This window comes from Carassius gibelio, chromosome B21 (assembly GCF_023724105.1).
Source record: "Carassius gibelio isolate Cgi1373 ecotype wild population from Czech Republic chromosome B21, carGib1.2-hapl.c, whole genome shotgun sequence".
Classification (NCBI taxonomy): domain Eukaryota; kingdom Metazoa; phylum Chordata; class Actinopteri; order Cypriniformes; family Cyprinidae; genus Carassius; species Carassius gibelio.
Window position 1 is genome coordinate 14769816 of NC_068416.1, and position 17731 is coordinate 14787546.

The 17731-nt window shown below is 39.9% G+C and overlaps 2 protein-coding genes across 3 annotated transcripts in view; one reads left to right on the top strand and one right to left on the bottom strand.

Annotated features, from left to right (window-relative positions):
* Nucleotides 1–17731, bottom strand: part of LOC127985552 (pyruvate carboxylase, mitochondrial) — a 126341-nt gene that overhangs the window by 24532 nt on the left and 84078 nt on the right. The window lies entirely within an intron of this gene.
* LOC127985553 (leucine-rich repeat and fibronectin type-III domain-containing protein 4-like) lies at nt 1770–10428 on the top strand. Of its 2 annotated transcripts, XM_052587605.1 has the most exons (4): nt 1770–2160; nt 2671–3152; nt 4351–6009; nt 8616–10428. In XM_052587605.1, the coding sequence occupies exons 3-4, from the start codon at nt 4373–4375 to the stop codon at nt 9652–9654; spliced, it is 2676 nt and encodes an 891-aa protein (XP_052443565.1). In that variant the 5' UTR covers nt 1770–2160; nt 2671–3152; nt 4351–4372; the 3' UTR covers nt 9655–10428. The 2 variants fall into 2 exon arrangements, with proteins under 2 accessions (XP_052443565.1, XP_052443566.1); XM_052587606.1 differs by having other exon boundaries at nt 2671–6009.

Here is a 17731-nt window from a genome sequence, read left to right on the forward strand (position 1 = left end):
GCATAAAGACGGAGTGACTCATGCTCACCTAAAATCACAGAGCCCAGAAAAACAAAGATTACGGGAATCAGAGATAGAACATGAGAAACTGAGAAAAAGTGTTACTTGGACTGAACATCTTTGGCTCCTTCTCTACTTCTCAACTTTGCTGGCCGTGTAAAGCTGTATTAGCCTCACGCTCATAAGATGATTATACAGCTCAGCTTATAAGAACGGCTCTCTCATGATTTGGTACAGACAGTGGGCTTTGAACCGTGACCACTTGCATCAACAGTAAGTGTCATAACACTGGGCCAGGACATTGTTTTTAGGCTACCACTTTACAACAAGATTCATTTTGTTAACAGCTACAATTAGTAATACATTTTCAGCATTTATTAATAATGTTTGTTCCTGCATACACTACCGTTCAAAAGTTTTGAATCAGAAGGGTTTATTTTTTACTTACTTTCTTTTAATGCTTTTAAGGATGCATTAAATTGATCAAAAGTGACAGCAAAGAAATGTATAATGTTATAGAAGATCAATGCCTTGAATGAATGCTGTACTTTTGAAGATTATATTCATCAAAGAACTATGAAGAAAAAAAAAAAGACTTGACAAAAATATTAAGCTCAACTGTTTTCAACTGCTTTGACTTTCTTGAGCATAAAGCATATTACAATGCTTAATGAAAGATTATGTAACACTGAAGACAGGAGTAATTCAGTATTTCATTAAAATTCAGCTTTGCCCTCATGGGAATAAATGACATCTTAAAAATATATTAAAACAAACAATAAAACAATACAAATATATTTTATTTAACATATTTAATATATTTTTGATCAAATAAATGCAGCCTTGGCAAGCCTGAAAAAATCTTTATTTTTTAAATCTGACAGACCACAAACTATTAAACTAATACATTTTAACATTTCAAGTTAATATTAGGTCAAGTATTATGAATATTATTTAAAAACATAGTACTTTTTTTTTTACTAATAAAAACCATTATTAGTTCATAATACCTACTGTAATACATTAATGTAAACAAATTGAACATTACGGTCAAAGGTGTTACAGTTTTCACCGATATTTGAAGGTTTGTTTAATTTAATTTTGTTATTTCATTTTTTCAATAATTTTAAGGTATTTTTTCACTTAAAACGCAAAAATAACGAACAAAGATGTTTTGGGGACAGGGTTGGACCCATGTCACATCCTGCAAAGGGCATGAGAATACCATTGTTGCCCAACTCCAACAACCCATGCATCTCTCAAAAGTTCTCAGAATCAGCTATTATTGTCCATTTTTAATGATATATAATAAATTTGCATTCACAGAAGATGAAAATTGACACTACGGGAGAATTGGTGACAAAAGTTGGGAGTTCGATCCCCCGGGAACACATGATATGTAAAAATTGATAGCCTGAATGCACTGTCAGTCACTTTGGATAAAAGCGTCTGCTAAATGCATAAATTTAATTTAATTTGATTTAAAAAGTTCTTATTGTGTCTGCTGACTGATGGTGCCCTGCTGTTAAAAATGCACTGTCAAGAGGGATAAAGCTTTGGGCAATTCCTCTCCAGATCCAACCTCACACCCCAGTCAGCCAATGCACACCCATTCTGCCATTTTTACCATTGCATTTCATCTCTCCCCTCATATAGAGAGCCAAGACTGTTTCAGGCTCTGCCACTCTCCCCTCCCTCTCTCTCTCTCTCCCTCTCTCTCTCATTCTCTATTCCCTCCCTCCCTCTCACTCTGCCCTTGCTGTAGCAGACACATTGCAGTCGCAAACACTTGCTCTCACATCGACTTGCTCTCTGCATCAGAACCAACAAATCACAGACTCGTGCAGTTCAAGAATACAGAGGAGAAACGAAAAAGCAAAAAGAAGGCATTGATTGATGGCAATAAACGACATCAGTGAGGACTCAACCGCATGGTTATATGAAGGTTCTTTGTGCCTGTAGGTTTCCTACTTTGAGGGCAGGGTTTCCCTGGACCGTTTGCAAAAGTAAAAACAGAAGAAGCAGTGGGAAGAGAAATGAGGGGTGAGGATGCCACCATCCCTCCCTGAGGAACCTGAGAGGATGTAGAGGGAAAGGGACCACTGGAGAGGGCAGCAGTTCTCTTGGATGGGCATAAGCAGGAATTCGGAAAAAAAAAAGGTTGGTATGTTTGTTTTCGCTCTTTAGGTATTTAGGAGAGGTTGAGGAGGAGTGGAGACAGAGATAAGTAGATAAGACAGAGCAGAAAGGCTACAAGAGTTAAGGGTGGATTAGAGAGAAAACAATAAAGAGGGAATCATGCAGTGAAATTGAGTGTATAGACTTCTAGTCCATCTAGACAAGAGTGTGCGCACACACATACAAACATATTTGGCTCAGTCAGACCCACAGGGTCTGCTTGAAAGCAGGTCTAATTGGATTATTTGCTTTAATGTGCCAGTTTACAGGAAGAATCAATTAATTTAGGATCCTCAATAGCGTAAGACTCCAACATCAGCAAACAGACATGAACGATACACAGCATGCTTTCTACTTAAAGATGTGGTATCGGAGTTAAAGTTCTATGCAAGAGAAATGAGAAAACAAAAAAAGGCTGATAATAAAAAAGGAATGTGAGCTTTTAATAGTAGTTAAATATTTATTAAGAGGGATTTTTGTTTCTTTTGGCAGTTCACTCCGAGATGAAATGGATTGGAAGCCATTTGCTACTGGAAGCACCTTTGCAAATAAAAGATGATTTGAATAATACAAGCTTTCACTGGATTCTGACTTTAATAATGCTGTGTAAAGGAGATAAATAAAGGAGAATTCTGGAAACAATGAAAATCAAAGAAAAAAAGAAGACAAACCCAATTTCATTTAACTGAGGTTCACTAAGGATAATGGAAACAGGGCAGTGACTCATGGCAAAGAAAAGAACGGCAAAGCAGTGAGGATGAAGGACTGTCATCCATCTGACCACAGATCCAATTCACATCATCGTGCAATTCACTATGAGGAACAAATCGACCCTTAGCCCACCTGAATATTTCCACAGTGTTTCCCTCTGGATTTTCATCTGAAGCAATGATGGGACTAGCGGGGCAGTTTGTCTATAAAAGAACTGAAAGGATTGGAAACCATTTTAAATCTTGATGAACCAGACACAATAGGTATGAAATGACAGTAATTTTTCTCCTTGTATTTTTTCTCCATGCACAAAATATTATACTGTTGGCAGGTAGAAGCTCATGAGGTTTGAAAATTGTTTGCAGGATATTTGCAGTGTGTAATTCCAGATTCAGAACAATGAATATGAATTCCACTGGGTACTCATTCTTTATAGCAAATTTGCACACATACAGCTTTGAGCCAATTGCACATGGTTATTTATAGGATATAACTCTACTCCCTACGCTGCCCCATCTCATCTCTTCATCTTTCCCTTTCTCACTTGCACACACACTCTCGTTTTAAAACTGCTTTGCGAGTGTGATACTGTAGCCATTACGTAAGACTGAAATGAACAGGCCAAAATCACAAACAACAAACAGAATCATCAGCATAACATTGCAGCATTTTGTTGACAGTGACTGATGGACGTATTAAACTAATGCAAGCATTTGCAAATGTTTAAGGACAATCGTACATTGGATATCACAGGGTTTCGGTCTTGTGAAATCAATTAAAATTCATTTACACACTCGCTGCAGTTTGTGTCGCTTAATACTGTTGTTGCACTGATTGTTTGGAGCAGTTCTATCCATGTGTGCGACACACACAGACAGTTATGTATCAGGTTAATGGAGTATTCAGACCCCTGTAGGAGAGCAGGGAGGAGAACAAACAGAAGGACATAAGACTTGGGTAAATATATACACTTTGTCTGCACACACAGCCACAACAGCCAAATAATCTCACATCTGCGATGAGAAGACAGCCAAGGCATTCATCACTTAGAATGTGACTGATCATCTTGGGGCTTGTCCCTGGCAGCCAAATTGAGTCTCTCTTTCGTTCCCAGACCAGGGGAAAAGTTTAAAGTTCTTGCTGCACTTGCTGGGCACATGATAAATGCCTAGAAATCTAAACAACTGACAAAGGGTTCCAGGTACACCATTAATCTGAAGCAATGGACACTGGTAGATTGGCTCATGATTAGCTACTCTTTGATACACTGTAAGATGAAGTGAGCATATACTGGATGAATGACTAGGCAGAACGCCAAGTTTCAGTGGCAATTATTGGATAACTGCATTTGTGCAGGGGATAAGTGAATGGACAAGCAGGCTTAGGACTGAGGGAGACAAAGAGGGCTCAACTTCTTCCAATTCTGAGTTGAAGCCTCTAATGTTTGATCTCTTTACACAGGTCTGTGGACAACCTGGTTACCATGCGACGCACAGAACCAGGGAGTCCATCTAGAGGAAACAATCTGTTGCAAGAACAGGAGAGCTTGAAATGGATACAACCAAGGAGATATCCTGCTTCATCCATCTCAGTCAGCACAACAAATGTCCGCCCCTGTCCCATGCTAAAGTCAACACTTTTCTGGCTGTGTCTCCTCAGCTCCATACTGCTTCGGAGTGGACAAGGTGTATTGGCAGGGGAGACATGGGGCATGGTGTCCATTTGCCCCATCCATTGCGTGTGTCGGAACTTATCAGAGTCTCTGAGCACACTGTGTGTGAATAAAGGTCTTCTTTTTGTGCCACCAAACATTGATCGCCGCACTGTGGAGCTGCGTCTTGCTGACAACTACATCCTGGAAGTGGGAGGTGCAGACTTTGCCAATATGACAGGACTAGTTGACCTGACATTGTCACGCAACACCATACATGCTCTGAAACCACTGGCCTTTGCTGATCTGGAGAGTTTGCGTTCGCTTCACCTGGACACCAACCGTCTCACAGTGGTGGGGCCTCAGGATCTGACAGGTCTTATTAACCTTCAGCATCTCATCATCAACAACAATCAGCTCATAGATGTTTCGGCAGATGCTTTTGATGACTTCCTGCCAACTCTAGAGGATCTGGATCTTTCCTACAATAACCTCCGTAGGGTTCCTTGGGAATCTATTCAGAATATGGCTAGCCTGCACACCTTAAATCTAGATCACAATCTAATAGACCAGATTGCTGAGGGTTCTTTCAGTGAGCTCTATAAACTATCCCGACTGGATATGACCTCGAACAGACTGCAGACACTTCCCCCTGATCCACTGTTTTCCAGATCCCAGATTGGGGTTGTTAGTCCCACACCGTACAATTCAATCACCAGCCTCAACTTTGGGGGGAATCCCCTGCACTGCAACTGTGAGCTGTTGTGGCTACGACGATTGATTCGGGAAGACGACATGGAGACATGTGCCACACCTACTCATCTGGCGGGTCGATACTTCTGGTCCATTCCAGAGGAAGAGTTCACGTGTGAGCCTCCACTGATCACCCGTAATACCAACAAACTGTGGGTGTTGGAGGGCCAAAGAGCCACACTTAAATGTCGAGCCATTGGTGATCCTGAGCCAGTCATTCATTGGGTGTCACCAGATGACCGTATTGTGGCCAACTCTAGTCGCATTCACTCGTACTATAATGGCACACTGGATTTTTTGGTGACCCGTGCCAGAGATGATGGCACCTATACGTGCATTGCCATCAATGCCGCAGGGGAATCCACAGCTCTGGTAGACTTGAAGATCATCCCTCTTCCTCATAGAGGGAATGGTACAATAACTCTTATCAACCACAGAGACCCTGGTTCCTCTGATATAAGTAGTGGGCGTGGTGGGGTTGAAGGGGCAGGGACTGGTGTAGTGACTGTACGGAATGCCACCGGAGGCAAGGGAGATACGGGAGAACGAGGAAGTGGAAGCAGTAATGGAGGCACAGAAACCTTGATTGGAGTTCTAGGTGTGACATCCAATTCAGCACAAATTCGCTGGAAAATGGGTCGATCTTCAGCGCCTTTTTTGGTGTGGATGTATCAGATCCAGTACAACAGCACAGCTGATGATGGACTTGTTTACAGGTAAGGATATCTTGTTTCTGTATTGTTGCAGCACTTTTGACAAAAAAGAGAAAATTATGTCTTGGATTTAGTGTTTAGTTTTCATGTGTTTCAAGTGAATGCATGTAAACATCCTTGGTGCTTATGTTCATGGATTATAGGCTTCAGATATTGATGGAAGGATAAGGCCAAAGGAAACAGACAAAGCCTAAAGCGGACATAACATTCAAGTTGAGCCATGAGGCTAAAAGAGATACAGGCAGCTATTTATATCCAGGGAGGGTAAAGAAAGCAGAGCAGTGGAGTGAGAGGACTTGCTGGCTCTGGGGAAAACAGGATGGACCCTTTAAAAGGGTAAAACCTATACATTTGAAGATGGTGTCACAATGAATCAGGAAGAGTGAAATGGATCTAAATGGAGAGAAAGGGGATAGAAAGATAGGGCAGGTCACAAGGGTAGGGCTGCGAGAGTCCCTTATACCAACTGTTCTTAGACAGGCGGACGTCAGTAATGGTTGGCTTTGTTCTTTTACACTCTAACAACGAACAAGAAAACTATTTATTTGCCTGCTAATTTAATAATATCTAAATCAATAAGAAAGTTTCTCTGTACAAACAGTACCTACACAAAGAAGCCACCTGGCTTTTTATCATCTTTCAAGTCTGATGGTTCTTCAGCTTGTGTTCTCTCATGGGATAGTGAAGTGTCCACTCTTTGCACTCTTCAGAATTTCAGCAGATGCAGTACATCATCTAGGAAATGTTCAACTACTGATCATGAATAAGGATCATTTTTGCATACCGTGCAGCAGTATTTGGATGCACAAACAACATAGCTTGCATACAAATATCCTATTACAGATATGAAAACAGAAATTTTGTCATTGTAGCCTTTATTTTACAATTTGTTTTGTTTATCTCACTTTTTCTTTTCATTACCTTTTCCTTTACAACCTAACTAGAGGCTCTTCAACTCAATAACATTGAAGAGAGCTTTCAATGCACATGCACATAAGTACCAATTCTTGAATGGTAAGGACATGCATTGAGACGCTTAACAAAAGAAAGGTACAGTGAGATTTCCAGGAATTGGGATCAATAATAAATGGTGAAGGTGAGGGGCTTGTTTGGATGACAAGGAGCGAAATATATATATAGATACAGGAGGACTGCCTGAAGAGAGGGGGGTAGGGGTAGCAGAAGTAGCAGCAGTTGCTGAGTGATGGCAGGCAGAGAAGTGCATGAGTGGGAGGTCAGGCATCTTCATAATAGACCTGTTACTACAGCTATTCCCATCAACATGGAGGAATCTATAAGAGTAAACACAGTAAGCTACTCTAGGCCAGAAGACAGACATTAATGCACACTGACTGGCCACCTTGAGTGCATTGTTAAACTAGAGAGATTTTCCTAGATATTTTTCCACATTAAAGAGACGTTCCACATTCAATACTACTTAAACTCTATTGACAGCATTTGTGGCATAATGTCAATAACCTCAGAAAACAATTTTGTATCTCAATTTTGTTTTTTTAAATAAACATCTTGGTTACAGCAAGACACTGCTTCATATACCATTCATTTAATATTAAGATGGAAAAAGTGTTAATGTTAAAACAAGAACAGAACAGAAAAATCACTTCCACACGTTTTGGCCTGAACTGATCTAAAAATGCAAACCACCCTATGGAAATAATGTGAGATTTTGAATAATTCATTCAACATCACTGACCAACACAAATCATAAAGAAGCAACTAAGGCATTATTAGCAGCAGATCATTAAGTTGTGTTTCCTGTAAGGCTTGTAATTCAAATCATCCATAAGAATTTGAAATTTAATATGCAGATAAGCATGCAAATGTCATTGATATGCAGTGACACAATGAGCTCAAAAATAAGAGAAGTCTACATGAATGTGAATTAAAACGTATTTCATTCCTTACAGTGAAGCACATATTCAGTGACACGACAGTTCTTTTTACTGAAGTGGAGACTCAAGGAAAGATAAATAAATAAATTAATACAATTGACGAATCTCAACAAAAGATTATTGAATCTTTAAAGAAAGGAGGCAAATAGCTTATTGAAACTAGTGCAAAGGACACTGAAAATTCTTCAAGGTCCTTCTGCTGTGACCGCCAATTACCTCTCAAAGTAAAGTGAATTTAAGGACTTGAATCAGGTGTAGACATCCAAAGCATTTTCATTACAGACACACTGTATATACAAAGCAGCCAAAGCAAATGCACTGGACACAGTCAATGAAGTCTATTAAAGAGTACTGAACGGACACTGTTTCTGCCAGAGATGGCAGATTGTAAAGACTAGTGTGGGCAGGAGTCCTTCAGGCAAGAAGCATGTCGGCATCCTCTTATCCTCTTAGCCTTAATGTAAAAATGCTTCACCACTTGTCAGACTGGGGCATCCACAATATCTGTAGCTTATTCTTAATTTGCTCTTTTCTAGAATCCCCTTCATTGCAGGGTATTGATTTAAGCCATTTTCACAACAAAACATAGCTTCTAAAGCTCACTTTGTTGTGCTTGATGTATTTCTGTCTGGATATTTCCTTGATATGATGTTTAATTTCTCATAAATATTCTCTTCTTTTTATATTTGGTGTCAGAATTCTCCCTCCAACCAGTAATAGTTTCCTGCTGAAAAACTTGGTGTCAGGAGCAGACTACAGCCTGTGCGTCTTGGCCATATTTGATGATGGCATCTCCTCCTTGGCTACTACAAAGGTGCTGGGCTGCATCCAGTTCAGCACTAAAGAGGATTATACAGAATGTCGTTCTCTGCACGCTCACTTCCTGGGCGGCACGCTGACAGTGATGGTGGGTGGCGTGGTGGTTGTAACCCTTCTGGTCTTCACTGTGGCCATGATGGTGCGCCATCGCGTCTGCGGAGAGTGTCGGGATGATGCCAACAGGCCGGGCAAGTTTTTTCCAGCCAAAGGGGTGGATGTTTATGCCCAAACGAACGGAAACAACAGTATGATGATGGTGGCATTGCCAAATGGACTCTTGGCCCAAAGAACAAAAGACAAACACAAGCCAAGCTCTCCCCCGAAATCTAAACAGAGCCCGGAGCCTCACCGTGGTAGACGTGACAAGGGAGACGGGAAAGTGAGGGAAAAATGTTTTAGTCCTCTCACACCAGAAAGTGAGAGATTGACACTCTATTACTCCCCATCTAACACACTTCCCACGTTAACACAAAAGCGAGCAGGTAGGCTCAAGTTGAGGAAGTCTCTGGAGAAAGATAGATACGTGGACAGACAAGTCTTGGCCTCGCTTGAATTGACACAAGATGGAGATGACGGAATGGAAGGAGGCTCAGACTTGAGGCAAGCACTCAAGACGAAGCGTAGCTGTTCTTTTGATGTGGGTGAAATCACCACCACCACATGTTACAGCTACGCCAAACGTCTGAGCGTCATCTGGACCCGACGTAGCCAGTCCCTACATGGCATGCTTGTTCATTGTACCTCCACCACCAGCACATCCAGCACGGGTAGCAACGAGCAGTATGGCCACGGCCTAACACAGAACTATCTACATGCCTTCGCTTCCAACAACTCCAACTCCAACTCCAACTCAACTTCAAACTCAAACAGTAGCATGACAGTCAATCCAAGAGACCTGGAGGAAAGTGTGGTGTAGATAGTGGGGAAAAAAGGCTCCGCATTTGGAGAACTGACATTTAGGAAAGGCTCATATGAACAAATGAGCTAACTATAAAAGTCAGATGAAAACAAATTATCTGGGGAGGGCAGGATTGATGAGGATAATGCTCCTGACACAAAGGATTGGCTGTTATTTGATGACTGCCATTATTTCGAACCACAACAAGGCTCAAAATCAAATTATGTGAAGACAAAGAATGACAAGTAGGATTTGAAGAAATAAGAATTCAAGGACAAGCTTGTTTTTTACGACAGTCCCAGGGCACGGGGGATTACAACCTAAAGTGTCTGTTTCAGCAAGATTAATTAACCAATTAATAAATTATTGAATAAATCAGCTGCTACTTCATGCAGAAGAAACACTATTTGAATGCTAATGAGGAGCTGAACTAAAGGGGTAAATATCACCAAAAAAAAAGAAAAAGAAAAAAATTCAAACCCAAAGAGGGAATGCATTATCTGTCGAAATTCACTGTTGCGAAGAAGCACAACATGTCTGGGCCCTCTAATGAGGGAAAGTATATAAATATGCTGTAAAGTTATCTTTTATTTTTTTGGTGGATGTTTTTTTCAATGAATTGAAAAGATGGAAGGGGGACTCACAGAACACTTCAACACACTAGTGTTTAAAACGGAGAAGCCATTTGTTCAAATGTCATTCAACAGTGGTTTGAATAGTCATAATTGTTCTTGTCTGATCAGCCTTTTTCCACAGTCATAAAAAGAATAAAAAGCTGTTCTGTAAAAATGATATTCTGTATTGTGGAATGAAGCTGTAATGAAGCTCTAATTGAGACAATCTGATATGATAGCTCCAAGGTTAATTGCTTAAGAGAAGCTGGAATAAAAAGCCATATGGCACATAATGCTTTGAACCAAAAAAACAAAAGCGCTGAAGTTGACTGACAGCATGGCATATAGGCCACAAAAAAAAAACCTGATTAAAATGTCAGATAATATAATCAGCTTAATGTCTCTTCTGTACTAATTCTAGCTCAGCTAACTTAACTGGAGATTTAATTGCATATAATTAGCAACAACAACAACAAGGTCTGTTCATCTGCATAACCTCAAAATAAGTAACGTGTTATATGAGCTAAGACTTCAAGATTAAGCTTGCTATTTCCAGTTATGTTTCTTCATTTCTTTTGTTAAGCCCACTAAAGACTATTTTTATATAACAGCCAACAGAAGAGGAGGGGAAAAACAGGACGGAGATGAAAGGAAAAGGTAGGGGTGAAGGTGTGGACCAGAAAAAGAGGACAGTGGTGCAGTTTGGGGAGGTTTCCTGTCTGCATCTTATGTGAAGCTCTTTGTTATACTGTATATCGGAATTGGGCTTTGAAGCTCAGGTTGTAGCTAAGATTTAATGATATGGAGAAATAATGTGTATGTGTGTCATTTTTTTTTATCAATATATGATTGATTCCTTTTAAAAAACCTAGTAAGCAGAATACTTAAGAGTGCAAAGTAAGGTGCATTTATTTGATGAAAAATACAGTTAAAAACAGTAATATTGTTAAATATTATTACAATTAAAAAATATTCAAAATATTTGAATTTACAGTAATGGTAAAGCTGAATTTTCAGCATCTTCAGTGTCACATAATTCTTCAAGAAACATTTTCCATTATCGGTTGGGAACCACTGGTCTAGCTTGTTTTCCAGCCTGGCCAAGATGAGGTTTAGCTGGGTGACCAGCAGTTCTCCCAGCCAGACCAACTAAGACCAGCTTAGGCTGGTTTAAGTGGTTTTTCTAGTAGGGTCTATAAAGACAGTAGCTCACCAGAGCATGGAACAGAGCTACACACACTATGCTGAAGTCCTGCCTAAAAAAGGTGGGGGAAAGATGAAAGATAAAAGAAAAAAAAAAGGATGAAAGAAAAATTATAACTATGGGGAAAAGTGATTTTCATAATTCCTAGCAGACTGCAAAAACTACTGGAAAAAAGCACTGCCTCACACAGATTTGATATCTAGTTCCAGTGAGGAACGGCATGTACTAATCGCATGGTCTCATTTTTACATGTGATTTTGCTGTCAGAGTGTGATATCTAAAATCATGAGCATGCTTTTTATTTCCAAAGCACCCCTAGAGTGCATAAATGTCTTCATACAAACCACAAAGAGCACAAAACTCAAACTGCATGGAAGACAAGTGTGGGCAGCACAGGAAGGAGGTGGTGGAGGAGATGATGGAACGGTTCCTTATAACTGCAACAGGCGACATTCTGCCCTCTTTTACCCAATTAAAACCTTCTGATTGGCACATCGATGGTTAGCCGATCATGCATGCAGGAGCAGTGATGCAGACAGAGCTGGTCTGTTCTCTCGCTGGCTGCGATGACTCTACTCCAGCTGCAGCCGCTGAACTTTACCGCCTCTCTCTCTCTCTCTCTCTCTCTCTCTCTCTCCTGTGAGTCTTTGCAAGACGATAGCTGGTGCAATGTGCAAAATTCGCAGCCTAAGCAACTTTTGTCCTTTGAGAGTCAAACTCTAACTTACTTTACGATGGGCATCCACCACAAAGCACATGATGGTTCACATTTACAGTGTTCACACAGTGAGGTTAGATAACAGTTCTTAAAGCAACATTCCATTTGAAAAACTGTATTCAAATTCAAATTAAAAATATATTCATTTAAAAAAGCAGTTAATCGGCAAACTTGAAATGTACTGGTTTACATTTACTCATTTTGCAGGGTTTTTTTATACACTGGGACTTACTGTGCATTTAACAAAACATTTTTTGTAACAGCACACACATCCCCTGGTATTATTGTATGACCAACCCCCAAAAAATTTGTAAGATATTTAATTTAATGAAATGACTTGTTCTAATAATTTTTTGTAGGTAACTTAAATTTAAAGGAGAAAAGATAATGACAGCAAATGAAAAAATGATTACTGAAGTCCATTATTGCTAACGCCACTTCAGGTTGACCAAACACTATAAAACCCAGTGAGTTAAAAAATAGGATAATGTTTAATTGAGAACAGGCATCTGTATACTGCATCTAACGTCAGTGATAATAATGGTTTGTATTTGATTTTGATGCTCGCAGTACTCTCATAATGATATAAAGACCTCTTATATGTCAAAAGATCAAGGCAAATTTGATTGTTCTTGTCATGACCCCTTTAAAAAAAACCTACCTCTGTTAACTTTTAGTATTGTATGTGAAATTAATTGGCTTCATTTAGTTATTTTCACAGATAGGTTTTATAGTCAAGTACTGCGTAAAAAAAAAAAAAAAAAGAACCTGAGCAAATCACTCTCTCGTGATGGCGCCGCAGATGGCTGCCTCCGTGGATTGCTCCGCAGTTGTTTTTGTGCTTTTGTTAGTTTGTCCTGTCTTTAGTTATATCCCTGCAATCAGTTTCACCAGAGATTCACATTCAGCAGTACACACCACCCAATATTTCACCGGTTTTCGACTATTCTGACATTTTGCTGGATATTGTAGTTGGCAGAGCAGCAGCGCTGATGAAACATGACATGCAAGTGTGGGAAGTGAGCCGGAGCGCTCGTGAAGCTTAGGCAGTGTGGATTTCAACCGGTGCTGCCTAGCATCTATCTGGCGAACCTCCGCTCTCTTCCCACCAAAATGGACAAACTCCTTCTGCTCTCCCAGATATACAAGGATTTTTCACATTCTGCTGCTCTGTTTTTCATGAAAACCTAGCTGAATTGCGCCATACTGGACAGCACGCTACATCTGCCGGAATCAGAGGTGATGTACAGATGTAACTGTGTTAAAGAAGATGTGCTGTCCCGATCTAGAAGTGCTTTTCATTAACTGTAAGTCTTTCTACTTGTCATGGGAGATTTGTTCATTCATTCTTGTAACGGTCTACATACCACCGCAAGCGCATGTGAGCCTGGCTTTACAGAAACTCACTGATCAGATCACAGAGAAAGAGCAACAACACCCGACTCTGTTTTAATTATTCTCGGGGACTTTAATAAAGCAAATCTCTCCCGTGAACTGACAAAATACAGCATGTTACATGTCCCACCAAAGACACTAATATATTGGATCACTGTTATATCACAATAAAGCATTCATATCACTCTGTCCCATGGGCAGCTTTGGGGCTCTCTGATCACTGTATGGTTCATCTTATACTGACCTACAGGCAGAAACTGAAATCAGCAAATCCTGTGTTAAGGACTGTAAAGAGATGGACTAATTAAACAGAGCCTTGCTGATTTGAATTCAGTTCTCTTCCAGTGACTCTTCCAGTGACTCAGCATCAGTGTGGAAAAGTCTGAAAGACATCACCAACTAGAAGACACCATCCCCCAAGACTGTGGAGAATCAACACCTGACAGCCAATCTGAGTGAGTTTTATTGCAGGTTTGGAAAAACAACATACACCAGCTCTGAACACCTCTCTACACAACCATTAATACCTCCTGCAACCCCCCTTTCCACCACACCTGCAGATCACTAGAGCTGTGTGAAGTTCCTTCATGCTTCAAATGCTCCACCATCATCCCTATCCCAAAGAAACCCAAAATTACAGGACTAAATGACCACAGGCCTGTAGCTCTAACATCTGTGGTCGTGAACTCATTTGAAAAGCTGTTACTGGCCCACCTGAAGAACATTACTGGACTCTAGCTGGATCCTCTTCAGTTTGCCTACAGAGCAAACCGGTCTCTGGATGACAGTTATGTTCTGCAACATCTAGACAGACCAGGGACTTATATAAGGAACCTGTTTGTGGACTTCAGCTCAGTTTTTAACACCATCATCCCAGACCTCCTCCTGCCCAAGTTAACTCAGCTCTCCGTGCCCAACTCCGTCTGTCAGTTGATCACCAGCTTCCTGCCAGACAGGCAGCAGCTAGTAAAGCTGGGAAAATCATCATCCAGCACCTGCACCATCAGCACTGGTGCCCCTCAGGGATGTGTTCTCTGACTGCACTTCAAAGGATCCCTCTGTCAAGCTCTTAAATTTTGCAGACAACACTACAGTCAATGGCCTTATTCAGGACGGTGACAAGTCTGCTTACAGACAGAAAGTTAAAGAGCTGGTTATCTAGTGCAGTCTTAACAACCTGGAGCTCAACACACTCAAAACCGTGGAGATGATCCTGGACTTCAGGAGAAACCTCCCTGCACTCCCTCTACTCACCATCATGGACAGCAATTTAATGACAGTTGACATTCAGGTCTCTAGGCACCTGTCTCACATTGACTCCATTGTGAAAAATGCCCAGCAGATGTTGTACTGCCTTTGCCAGCTAAGGAAATTCAACCTGCCACAGGAGCTGCCAAAACGGTTCTACCTTACCATCAATGAATCCGTCCTATACACTTCTGTAACTGTGTAGTTCAGCTCAGCTACCAAATCTGACCTCAGAAGACTAATGTCGGACAGTCTGGACTGCTGAGTGAATCATTGGTACAACCCTCCCTACTCTCCAAGAACTGTACCTATCCAGAGTGAGCAAAAGGGCTGGCAAAATCACTCTGGACCCCTCACATCCACACTCCCTCTGTGAACTGTTGCCATCTGGTCAGCACTACAGAGCTCTGAGCACCAGAACGACCAGACACAGGAACAGTGTCTTCCCTCAGACAATTACACATAACACACATACTTCGTTTACATTTCAATTTTGCACATAATACACCTGTACATACAAAACTGTCTATTGTTATATGCCTGTACATACAATTATCAATCTGTATATTGTTATTACATATTTACTTGTTCTATTTTTATTATTTTATTATTTTAATAACGGTCATTCTGTTGCACTGTGGAAAAAAAAAATCCTTGTATGTGTAAACATACCTGGCAATAAAGCTCATTTTGATTCAGATTTTGAAATACTCATATACAAAAAGTTTTTTTTTTTTTTCAATATTCTGTTTTACTAAAACTGGTTGCTAAATGTAATTTCATGTTTACCCAAAATGCTGCAGAATTCAAATATAAATGAATATAAAAAAATGGCAAAAATGCAGAATATTATTTTGTACAAAAATGACACAATATAGAAACAAAATGGTTGCTGATGACATTTAATTTTGACAAAAACAAGAAAACTGAGGCAAATCCTGACATTCAAAGGAGACCAAAATGAAAGAACATTTAAAAAAATGCTTGCTATTTGGTCGCTAATGTAATTGTGTTTACCTAAAATGCTGCACAATTAAAAAACAAAAATCTACAACATAAACAAAACTTTGAGCAAATCAAAAAGAAAAAGATAAAATGAAAGCAAAATAAGAAAAAATAAATATGCTGCATGTTCTGTTCCATAAAAGTACAAAAACTACGCAAATGAAACAGTTGCTAATGCTGCTTGATAATGTTAGGAAAAAGGACCAGCTCACAACAGGTTCTGTGCTCAAAAATAGACAAATGATTCAATCTCAAGTGTACAGTATGTATGTTCCTCTGATTCTCCCCTGCGGTCAGGGCTCTCTCCTCAGAATCCTAACACCAAACACAAAGCCTGCATTTTGACTTGCTCACCTCTCTCTTTGCCTGCAGGTCATGATGTTCCTGCTTTTCCATCAATTTAAGCAGGGTGGAGAAGTGTGAGAGTAAAAGGGCACAAAAGAGAGACAGCTTTCAGAAGAGCACCACCTTAGTGACTTTTCAACCACCTCTTCTCTTATACCCCCTGCAAGCAAAGAAATACCCAGTAACCTTTGCCTGCTCTCTCCTTCATTTCCTCCTCTCCAAATATTTTTTCAAGGCCCACCACCCTTCCCATCGGGACACAGCGAGTGTGGGAGTCTGACAGGAACTTTTCAGTTGGAGGTTCGAGCTGTCAGCTCCCTCAGCCCTCCTGAGTTCCCCCAGGGTGCATTCGCTCTCACTGCAAGAAACTCTCTCTTCATCAGCAGCAAGATTTCTCATTCATAACAGGCCTCAGCTTCCAGAGCCACTAGCCAGGACTTTGAAAAAGCATTAACTAATATCTCTTAAGTTGTGAGGGGTCTGTGTTCTATTCACGCAGGCTCTTTGTTCATCAACCTTTGATTCTGTTCTTTTGTGAGCACCTCTCTTGTGAGATCCTACTTTATACATACATACTCTCAACTAGTCCCAATGACTTGTAATTCACATGGGATCTCCAGCTGTGTGCCTTGGCTTTTGACCTGATATACTGGTCTGGCTTTCCCATAATCCACAATAACATGTATTCTGGATTCTTTAGATAAAGAGTAGGAAAACCTCACTCTTATCAGAGACTTTTTTTAAAAACTTATTTTGGATGCGATTAATAGTGATTAATCAATTTGACAGTACTATTTTATTTTAAAACACTGATTTTTATTTTCATAAACATTCATTATAATCAATGTTGAAGACAGTTGTGCTGATTAATACAAATGTAAATTTGTGGAAATATGATACCTTGTTTTTCTTTGATAAACAAATTTTCAAAGAGCAGCATTTATTTGAAATAGAAATGTTTTACAATAAATTACTTTACTGTCATTTTTGATCAATTTAATGCATCCTTACAAGTATCAATACAAGTATTATTTTTTTGTTAAACAAATGGTAGTGTATATTATTTTCAGAGAATCTATATTGAATTACATTAATTTTCAACATCATAGATCCCACAAAATTTAAATTAAATTGGTCTTGTATAAATAACTATTATATCTTTTTACAATAAGAAAAATGCACAAAAATACTGATGAAAAAAAATGTACAGTATGCTTGTCCACTATTGTCCACCAATAATAACCAACAATTTCCAGGAAAAGTGTCAGAACTTCCAAGTTCCCATTTTCCAAAAGCAGTTTCTTGAGGATTATGAGTGACGACACCCTGATACCAGAAACAGCAACCTCATGGGAGAACTTCAGCATCTAGCTGGAGGCACCTGGCTGTTTCTGACGAGATCACCTCTAGGGCGTTAGAAGGGCTTGTTCAGCAGTAATGATGAGAGATGCCAACAGAGACAACACTTAAACTACATGGCCTGTGATCTCTTAGACAACTGCACTGCCTCATAATCAACTAGAAGCAAAAAATGACACCACTAGTGACCATAAATGCTGCACAAAG